We start from the raw sequence: 11,291 nt of genomic DNA on the forward strand, positions 1-11,291 counted from the left end.
GATATTGAGTCCGGAAGGCTGTAAAGTGCCTAATCGGAAGATGAGGTGCTGTTCCTCGACTCTATTTTCTCTCCACGGATGTTGCCTGGCCTGCTGAGTTTTTCCTGCATTTTCTGTTGTTATTTACAATATATACGCTGCAGCTTTTGTGCTTTGACCGCAAAATCGAGCCAAACAAGCTCCGGTGATGATTCAGTGGGAGACTGCACTGCCGAGTGTGGTACTACGGGCTCAAAGCCCCAGGCATGATCCCCAGTCTCTGCCGAGTGTGGTACTACGGGCTCAAAGCCCCAGGCATGATCCCCAGTCTCGGCCGAGTGTGGTACCACGGGCTCAAAGTCCCAGGCGCGATCCCCAGTCTCTGCCGAGTGTGGTACCACGGGCTCAAAGTCCCAGGCGCGATCCCCAGTCTCTGCTGAGTTTGCTGATCTCGGTTATGGGAGGTGGCAGGTATATGTGCCATGACCAGCCTCGGGGCTAGGGTCGGGGAAAAGGCAGCTACCTTTTCCTGCTCCTGGTTGGTATCGAGTGAAGTTCTTTTTGACTGGACATGATTGGGCCCCTCTCCATGTCGAAGAGCCTGTCGACACAGTGTGTGTCGACTCCGACATAAAGGGTGGGACCACTGCCGATGGAGCTGATCCCAGTATGTGTCACCACCTGGAGAAGAAGAATAGAGAAAACAGAGCAAAAAAAAAACATGCATCTGTGGAGCTAATTATTGAAAAATTTTGGCTTAATTTCTTTGTTGAATCAAATGTTTTGAACATAAATATGCAGTATGTCTGTTTGGTTTGTTTCATCTGTTGCCAGTAAATATTTGCAATAAAATAAAACTAACTCTACCGCAAGTGCCAGCTGAATGTTCCATGTACAGTACATTGGGAGTGCTCCAGCAGCTCAGTAGTTCTAGCACCTCGCTGCTCATAGAGTCATAGAGTCATAGAGTTTTACAGCACAGAAAGAGGCCCTTCGGCCCATCGTGTCTGCGCCGCCCATCCATCCCTGTCCAGTCTAATCCCATTTTCCAGCATTTGGTCCATAGCCTTGTATGCAATGGCATTTCAAGTGCTCATCCAAATGCTTCTTGAATGTTGTGAGGGTTCCTGCCTCTACCACCCTTTCAGGCAGTGAGTTCCAGATTCCAACCACCCTCTGGGTGAAAAAGTTCCTCCTCAAATCCCCTCTAAATCTCCTGCCCCTTACCCTGAATCTATGCCCCCTTGTTATTGACCCCCCTACTAAGGGGAAAAGTTCCTCTTTGTCTACCCTATCTATGCCCCTCATCATTTTGTACACCTCAATCAGGTCCCCCCTCAGCCTTCTTTGCTCCAAGGAAAACAACCCCAGCCTGTCCAGCCTCTCTTCATAGCTGAGGCGCTCCATCCCAGGTAACATCCTGGTGAATCTTCTCTGCACCCTCTCCAAAGCAATCACATCCTTCCTATAGTGAGGCGACCAGAACTGCACACAGTACTCCAGCTGTGGCCTCACCAGCGTTTTGTACAGCTCCATCATAACCTCCCTGCTCTTATATTCTATGCCTCGGCTAATGAAGGCAAGTATCCCATATGCCTTTTTAACCACCTTATCTACCTGTTCCGCTGCCTTCAGGGATCTATGTACATGTACACCAAGGTCCCTCTGACCCTCTGTACTTCCTAGGGTCCTACCACTCATTGTGTATTCCCTTGCCTTATTTGTCCGTCCAAAATGCATCACCTCGCACTTTTCAGGGTTAAATTCCATTTGCCACTTTTCCACCCATCTGACCAACCCGTTTATATCGTCCTGTAGCCTGAGGCTTTCCTCCTCACAATTTACCACCCCACCAATTTTCGTGTCATCTGCGAACTTACTGATCATACCTTTTACATTCTCATCCAAATCATTTATGTAGATCACAAACAACAAGGGACCCAGCACCGATCCCTGAGGTACCCCACTGGACACAGGCTTCCAGTCACAAAAGCAACCTTCGACCATCACCCTCTGCCTCCTGCCACTCAGCCAGTTTAGGATCCAACGCGCCAAGGCACCCTGGATCCCATGGGCTCTTACCTTCTTGACCAGTCTCCTATGCGGGACTTTGTCAAAAGCTTTACTGAAGTCCATGTAAACCACATCCACAGCATTTCCCTCATCCACCCCCCTAGTCACCCCCTCGAAAAATTCAATCAGATTTGTCAGACATGATTTACCCTTGACAAAGCCATGCTGACTATCCCCGATTAATCCTTGCCTCTCCAAGTAGAGACTAATTTTGTCCCTCAGAATTTTTTCCAATAATTTCCCTACCACAGATGTTAGGCTCACTGGCCTGTAATTCCCTGGTTTATCCCTGCTACCCTTCTTGAATAATGGTACTACGTTAGCTGTTCTCCAGTCCTCTGGTACATCCCCTGTGGCCAGAGAGGTTCTGAAAATTTGTGTCAGAGCCCCTGCAATCTCCTCCTTTGCCTCCCACAGCAGCCTGGGATACATCTCGTCTGGGCCTGGGGATTTATCCACTTTTTGGCCTGCTAAAACCGCTAGCACCTCCTCCCTCTCGATGCTAATATGTTCAAGTATGTCACAGCCCCCTTGCCCGATTTCTATGTCTGCATCGTCTTTCTCCATAGTGAACACAGATGCAAAAAATTCATTTAAAACCCCGCCTACATCATCTGGCTCTACACACAGATTGCCACTTTGGTCCCTAATGGGCCCTACCCTTTCCCTGGTTATCCTCTTGCCCTTAATATACTTATAAAACATCTTAGGATTTTCCTTTATTTTGCTCGCCAGTGTTATTTCATGGCCCCTCCTCGCCCTCCTAATTTCTTTTTTAAGTATGCCCCTGCATTTTTTATACTCCTCTAGGGCTTCTTCCGTCTTTAGTCTTTTGTAACTGCCAAAAGCCCCCCTTTTATTTCTAATGCATTTTTGTATATCCCTTGTCATCCAAGGTTCCCTTTGCTTGTTGGTCCCACCCTTGACCTTTACAGGAACATGTTGGCGTTGTACTCTCTCTATTTCCCTTCTGAAAGTCTCCCACTGTTTTGATGCGGATTTTCCTATAAGTAGCTGCTCCCAGTCCAATTTGGCCAGATCCTGCCTTATCATATTAAAATCGGCCTTCCCCCAATTTAGAACCCTTATTTCCGGGCCGTCTTTGTCTTTTTCCATGACCACCTTAAATCTCACCGAATTGTGGTCACTGTCGCCAAAATGCTCTCCTACTGACACTTCCACCACTTGCCTGGCTACATTCCCCAGAATTAGGTCCAGTACCGCCCCCTCTCTTGTAGGACTTTCTACATGTTGGCTCAAAAAGCTCTCCTGGATGCACTTTAAGAATTCTGCACCCTCTAAGCCTTTCACACTCTGACTATCCCAATTTATATTGGGGAAGTTGAAATCCCCCACTATTATTACCCTATTATTTTCGCACTTTTCTGAGATTTGCCTACATATCTGTTCCTCTATCTCCCCCTGACTGTTTGGGGGCCTATAGTACACTCCCAGCAAAGTGCTTGCCCCCTTTTTGTTTTTAATTTCTACCCATATGGCCTCATTAGAGGAACCCGCTAATATATCATCCCTCCTTACAGCAGTAATTGACTCCTTAATTAATATTGCAACACCCCCTCCCCTTTTACACCCCCCTCTGTCTCGCCTGAAGATTCTATACCCCGGAATATTGAGCTGCCAGTCCTGACCCTCCCTCAACCATGTCTCCGTGATAGCAACAATATCGTACTCCCATGTGTTCAACAACAACTTCAGTTCATCCACCTTATTTGCAAGACTCCTTACATTAAAATAAATGCCTTCCAGCCCTGCCATATTCTCTTTTGCCTTCACATATTTGCTTTGCCTTCCCAGCTGACTTGTTTTTCCCTCTGTATTTGGCTGTAAATCACCCCCTACTATAGCTCCACTCTGTACCCCATCCCCCTGCCAAGTTAGTTTAAACCCCCCCCAGCAGTGCTAGCAAACCTCCCCGCAAGGATATTGGTTCCCCTCTGGTTCAGGTGTAAACCGTCCGACTTGTACAAGTCCCACCTTTCCCAGAAGCAGACCCAGTGATCCAGGAAACTAAAGCCCTCCCCCCTGCACCATCCCTTTAGCCACGCATTCATCTGTTCTATCTTCCTATTCCTATACTTACTAGCACGTGGCACCGGGAGTAATCCAGAGATTACAACCCTTGAGGTCCTGCTCTTTAATCCTTCACCTAGCTCCCTAAATTCTTGCTGCAGGACCTCATCCCTCTTTTTACCTATGTCGTTGGTACCAATGTGGACCACGACCACTGGCTGTTCACCCTCCCCCTCATCTTCCAATTCAGATGGAATCCTGCAGCCCCCTCCTCCCCGCTTGGTAACACAGGAACAGGAGGAGGCCATTCAGCCCCTCGAGCCTGTTCTGCCATTCAGTGAGACCATGGCTGATCTGTGACCCAACTCCATATCCCATAATACCTTGGGTTAACAGAAAGCTATCGAGCAACAGATTTAAAATGAACAATTGACCCAGCATCAATTTGCCGTTTGCGGAAGAGAGTTCCAAACTTCTACCACCCTTTGTGTGTAGAAGTGTTTCCTACCTTCACTCCTGAAAGGCTTGGCTCTAATTTTTAGACTCTGTCATCCCAGGTATCAGTCTGGTGAATCTTCGCTGCACTCTCTCCATGGCAAGAACATCTTTCCTCAGATAAGGCGACCAAAACTGCACACAATACTCAAGGTGTGGTCTCACCAAGGCCCTGTACAACTGCAGCAAGACATCCTTGCTCCTGTACTCGAATCCTCTCGCTATGAAGGCCAACGTACCATTTGCCGCCTTAACCTCCTGCTGCACCTGCATGCTTACCTTCAGCGACTGGTGCACAAGGACACCCAGGTCTCGTTGCACTTTCCCTTTTCCCAATCTATTGCCGTTCAGATAATAATCTGTCTTCCTGTTTTTGCCACTGAAGTGGATAACCTCGCATTTATCCACATTATACTGCATTTGCCATGCATCTGCCCAATCACTCAACCTGTCCAAATCATACTGGAGTTTCTCAGCATACTCCTCACAGCACACATGCCCATCCAGCTTTGTGTCGTCTGTAAACTTGGAGATAATACATCTAATTCCCTCGTCTAGATCATTTATATATATTGTGAATAGCTGGGGTCCTAGCACCGATCCCTGCAGTACCCCACTAGTTACTGCCTGCCACTCGGAGAAAGACCCATTTATTCCAACTCTTTGCTTCCTGTCTGCCAACCAGTTCTCTATCCAAGACAGTACCTTACCCCCAATCCCGTGTGCTTTAACTTTGCACGCTAATCTCTTATGCGGGACCTTATCGAAAGCCTTCTGAAAGTCCAAATACACCACATCCACTGGTTCTCCCTTATCTATTCTACCAGTTACATCCTCAAAAAATTCCAGTAGATTAGTCAAGCATGATTTACCTTTAACATAGCGCCCACCCATTTCTTGGCGATATTGACCTTTCTGCACACATAAGTGGACAACCTCTCTTCCATTGGGGTTTCTCCCTCCGCACCATGTTGACTTTGTCCGATCCTGTCACTGTTTTCCAAGTGCTCTGCTATTACATCTTTTATAATGGACTCTAGCATTTTCCCCACTACCGATGTCAAGCTTACCGGTCTATAATTCCCCGTTTTCTCTCTACCACCTTTTTTGAACAGTGGGGTAACATTACCTACCCTCCAATCCATGAGTACTGTTCCAGAGTCTATCGAATTTTGGAAGATGACCAGCAATGCATCTCCTATTTCTAGGGCCACTTCCTTAAGTACCCTAGGATGTAGATTATCAGGCCCTGGGGATTTATCGGCCTTCAATCCCGTCAATTCCCCTAACACCATTTCCCTACAAATACTGATTTCATTCAATTCCTCCCTCTCATTAGACCCTATGTTCCCCGACATCTCTGGGAGGTTATTTGTGTCCTCCTTTGTGAAGACAGAAAGTATGTATTTAATTGGTCTGCCAATTGCAGGAAACTTTGGTTTATCCAGAGGTTAACTGTCCGGAATGCTCGATCCACCGGCAAAATTCAGGAGTCGGTTCAGTAAGTTTTTTTTTCTTTTCGTTGCTTTTTTTTCACCAGTCCGGCTCTGCAAGGTCTAGCTAAAGCTGTTGCTTAGCTACAGAGACACTTGCAAGCTACGGCCGACTGTTTAGAAGCTGTTGCTAAGCAACAGGGTTTGTTGCTAGATACGGAGCTCAAAAGCTTCCGTATGTTTTAACATTAGCGCTGGTTTGTCCGGCAGTTTTGATGGGACGGCAGCAGCTCGGTCCCGTCGGTGCCGGATATCTCAAAGTTTCCTGTAAATTGCCCGGCTGAATGGGGGCGGGCGAGAAAGCAGCAAAATTTACGGCTTTGCCCGGCAGAGAGAATGTTGGCCACAGAGCTCTGTTGCGTTAAATTCTTCTTTTTTTCCCCCTCTCTTGCAGCCCCAGATGCCCAACGTGAGACCGTGTTTGTGTGTGCCCAGTGCCACTACGCTTTGAGCAAATAGGACGAGACCGCCTTTCTTTCTTTTCCCTCTTTTTTAAAATGCAAATTTTATTTTTCCGTTTTAAATAAAATGTGTACTGTATCAGCAAACCGGAGAGATGGCCACTCGGGAGGTTTGTGCCTGAGCAATGGGCTCTTCTGTGTTAAGGGATTAGGGTGCAGTGAGGCTATGAGAGCAACTTTGTTTCTGGAACCAATGTTCGTGTGTCATATGATATAATATATAATATATATATCCTCACCTCTAAATGCTGCCTTCTACTGTATATATTGTGGGATTAGATCTTTGCAGTTTTTTTTTGTATAGAGTGCAGTGTAGAACACTAAAGAGCTGGTAATACTCTCCGAATCCTCATAAATCACGTTTCTTAAAATTGTATTTTATGCTTTGCGTTTCATTTGGTATCTGTAATGTAAGTCCGATGTTTTCTCAATAAAAATTACACACTGCAGAAAAATATCAGAAGAGCACCACGAGATCTGACTTGACACGGTGTGCTGGAGTTTTTTTTGGGGTGGTGAGGGTGTCAGATCATTAATTATAGTTTTAAAAAAAAAAAAACACAATTGGTGTTCGGTAAAGGTTGTTTTAACATTTTTAAGATTTATTTGTTCATTTTTTCCCTTCATCCTTCTCCCAACCCCCTTGATAGCAACCTCAAAAGATGCAGAGAAATGTGTAAAAAAACAATTTGAATCTTACAGCACAGAAGGAGGCCATTCGACCCATCATGCCAGTGCCGGCTCTTTGACAGCTATCCAATTAGTCCCACAGGCCCACCACTCCATAGCTCTTTCCTCATAGCCCTGCAATTTTTTTAATTATTCATTCATGGGAGGTGGGCATCGCTGGCAAGGCCAGCATTTATTGTCCTTGAGAAGGTGGTGGTGAGCCGCCGCCTTGAACTGCTGCAGTCCGTGTGGTGAAGGTACTCCCACAGTGCTGTTAGGGAGGTCGGTCCAGGATTTTCACCCAGCGGCGATGAAGGATTGGCGATATACTTCTAAGTTAGGATGGTGTGTGACTTGGAGGGGAGCTTGGAGGTGGTGGTGTTCCCATGCGCCTGCTGCCCTTGTCCTTCTAGGTGGTAGAGGTCTTTGGAGGTGCTGTTGAAGAAGCCTTGGCGAGTTGCTGCAGTGCATCTTGTAGATGGTACACACTGCGGCCACGGTGCGCCGGTGGTGGAGGAGGGAGTGAATGTTTAAGGTAGTGGATGGGGTACCAATTCAACGGGCAGCTTTGTCCTGAATGGTGTTGAGCTTCTTGAGTGATGTTGGAGCTGCACTGATCCAGGCAAGTGGCGAGTATCCCATCACACTCCTGACTTGTGCCTTGTAGATGGTGGAAAGTCTTTGGGGAGTCAGGAGGTGAGACACTCGCCGCAGAATACCCAGCCTCTGACCTGCTCTTGTAGCCACAGTATTTATGTGGCTGGTACAGTTAAGTTCCTGGTCAATGGTACCGCCCCCCCCCCACCCCAGGGTGTTGATGGTGGGGGATTTGGCAACGGTAATCCCATTGAATATCAAGGGAGGGTGGTTAGACTCTCTTGTTGGAGATAGTCATTGCCTGGCACTTGTGTGTCACGAATGTTACCTGCCACTTATCAGCCCAGGCCTGAATGTTGCCCAGTCTTGCTGCATGTGGGCATGGACGGCTTCATTATCTGCGGAGTTGCGAATGGAACTGAACACTGTATTTATCTCCCCTTCAAGTATCTATCCAATTTCCTTTTGAAAGTTACTATTGAATCTGCTTCCACCATCTTTTCAGGCAGCACATTGCAGATCATAAGAAATCTCTCTTTTGCCAATGATGTTAAAGCTGTGTCCTCTGGTTACTGACCCTTCAGCCAGTGGAAACAGTTTCTTCCTATTTACTCTGTTTTTAAAAATGAAGCTCTTTGGTAGATAGGTGAAAGAAGGCTGCGATTTTTCATTTAAAACATTTTTTTGGATATACTTACTGCCCTCCCGTGGTGTTTCTCACCGGTAGTCTGGTCTCTGGAACATGGTTGTAATGTTTAACCCTGGCCTGAGCCTTTAAGCCCATTGCCTAAAGTACACCCTGGGAGTGATAGAGGCGAATAGCATAGATGCGTTTAAGGGGAAGTTGGATAAACACGCAGCAACGACTACTGGCATTTATATAGCGTCTTTAACGTAGTAAAATGTACCAAAGGCGCTTCACAGGAGCGATTATCAAACAAAATTTGACAAGAGCCACATGAGATGTTAGGGCAAAGAGGCAGGTTTTAAGGAGCGTCTTAAAAGGAGGAGAGGTAGAGAGGCGGAGAGGTTTAAGGAGGGAGTTCCAGAGCTTAGGGCCGAGGCAGCTGAAGGCACGGCCGCCAATGGTGGAGCGATTAAAATCAGGGGTGCGCAAGAGGCCAGAATTGGAGGAGCGCAGATATCTCAGGATTCTGGGGCTGGAGGAGATTACAGAGACGGAGGGAGAAAGGAAGAGAAGGATATGCTGATGGGGTCAGATGAAGTAGAGCGGGAGGAAACTCGTATGGAGCATGGGCCGAATGGCCTGTTTTTGTGTTGTAAAGTTCTATGTAAGTGGTCTAAGTAGTGTTATGAATCTTATGATCCATGAAGAAAGACTCATGAAATAACACTGGACGGCCAGCTGGTGGCGCTGTCCAAGGAGTATAAATACTCGGGCGTGGGCCCAGCTTGCCCAGGACATTTTGTAAACGGGAACTAGTGAAAGATAACTAGGCCTCCATGTTTTGAAACAAGTTGACTAAAGCCTTGCTTTATACTTGAACTAAGTGCGTAGTGAGTAATATTACGTCAAGTAGGTCCTGAGGTTAATTTGAGGTGAATTATTGTTGTTGGAAGTTTCTCCAGTGTGGTGACCGCTTGGCTTCTCTTAGTGATGAGATCCCTAGATCAAGCAGGAACTGGCTGGCTGGCTTTCTTACTTTTTTTTTTCTCTTTTGCTTACTTGTTTTTAGTTTGTTCAGTAATTTGTGTTTGATATGGACGGAGTGTGACATCGGGAATGGGCACTTTCAAACTTATATAGAAGGAAATTCACAAAGAAGTTCCAGTACAATCCAAAACGCTCCGGAAGCCAGATTTTTCCAGGACAACAACAACAGCAGCAGCTTGCATTTATATAGCGCCGTTCAATCAGTAACACATCCCAAGGTGCTTCACGGGGAGGCGATTATCAAACTGGTAAACCACTTTTATCGTTCACTATCATTACACTATGGTTATCACTGTTATATCGTTACACTATGGTTATCACTGTTGTATCACTACACGAGGTCGCCTCTTGTCACGCTGTTATACCTGGGCTGACCACTGCTGACTCCGCCCATGGCTCCACCTACTTGCCCAGGTATAAAGGTGGTCGACTGGCTGGTATTCCTCCTTGTTGGATCCGATCACCCACGAGGGTGGGCTCTGTTATTTAGCCAATAAAAACCTATAGTTACTTTCTTAACTCGTCGCTTTTCATTGGATGAATTGATAGGTATATCACAAACGAAATTTGATAGCGAGCCACATTGCAAGGGGTTTGGAGTACAAGAGTAAGGAAGTCTTGCTACAATTGTACAGGGCTTTAAGTGAGACCACACCTGGAGCACTGGGCACGGTTTTGTTAAAGACACTATATAAATGCAAGTTGCTGTTGGCTGGAAGAATCTGGCTTCAGGAGCACTCCAAGCTCTTTGGATTAGACTGGAAATTCTTTGTGATTTTCTTTTTATATACGTTTGACAGGGATATGGAGATTGGGTGGGTGGGATGTGGAGTTGAGGTCAAAGATCAGCCAGGATCTTATTGAATGGTGGAGCAGGCTCTCCTTATCTAAGGAAGGATGTACTTGCCTTAGAGGCGGTGGAACGAAGGTTCGCTAGTTTGATTCCTGGGATGAGCGGGTTGTCCTATGAGGAGAGATTGAGTAGATTGGGCCTATACTCTCTGGAGTTTAGGAGAATGAGAGGTGATCTCATTGAAACATGTAAGATTTTGAGGGGGGATTGACAGGGTAGATGCTGAGAGGCTGTTTCCCCTGGCTGGAGAGTCTAGAACTAGGGGGCACAGTCTCAGGATAAGGGGTCGGCCATTTAGGACTGAGATGAGAAATTTCTTCACTCAGAGGGTTGTGAATCTTTGGAATTCTCTACCCCAGAGGGCTGTGGATGCTCAGTCGTTGAGTATATTCAAGGCTGAGATCGATAGATTTTTGGACTCTAGGGGAATTAAGGGATATGGGGGTTGGGCAGGAAGTGGAGTTGAGGTGGATGATCAGCCATGATCTTATTGAATGGCGGAGCAGGCTCGAGGGGCCATATGGCCGACTCCTGCTCCAATTTCTTATGTTCAGGTGACCAAAAGTTTGATGAAAGAGTTTTAAGGAGCGTCTTAAAGGAGGAGATCGAGGCCGAGAGGTTCAGGGAGGAAATTCCAGAGCTCAGGACCCAGGCAGCTGAAGGTACGTCTGCCAATGGCGGGTCAGAGGAAATCGGGAATGCACAAGAGACCAGAATTGGAGGAGCGCAGCGTTTTCGGAGGGTTGTAGGGCTGGAGGAGGTAACACTGCCAAAAAGGTATCGTTCCTTGGTTGTCCTACCAGATGTTCTGAAGTGCGATCCGTGTATCACGCATTGTAAAGGAGAAAACAACATAACAGGAAAAGAGAAGCCTGGCCATTGGGTGATCTTCCCTGAGCCATATATTCGGAATATAAAGAAAAGGAGACTGGGAAGTAGCAGCATCCCTACGTCAATCGATCACA

At 46.7% G+C, this 11,291-nt stretch overlaps 1 protein-coding gene across 2 annotated transcripts in view; it reads left to right on the top strand.

Moving 5' to 3' along the window:
* Positions 1-7,018, top strand: part of zfyve27 (zinc finger, FYVE domain containing 27) — a 222,353-nt gene extending 215,335 nt beyond the window's left edge. For both annotated transcript variants that reach the window (XM_085994250.1, XM_085994251.1), the window contains one exon: positions 6,466-7,018. In XM_085994250.1, the coding sequence (XP_085850376.1) occupies positions 6,466-6,530 (65 nt within the window). In that variant the 3' untranslated portion in view covers positions 6,531-7,018. The remainder of the gene's footprint in view (positions 1-6,465) is intronic.
* Positions 7,019-11,291: the final 4,273 nt, after the last annotated feature.

The sequence above is a fragment of the Somniosus microcephalus genome, chromosome 8 (assembly GCF_052327205.1).
Source record: "Somniosus microcephalus isolate GS21.2 chromosome 8, FLI_Smic_1.0, whole genome shotgun sequence".
Lineage (NCBI taxonomy): Eukaryota > Metazoa > Chordata > Chondrichthyes > Squaliformes > Somniosidae > Somniosus > Somniosus microcephalus.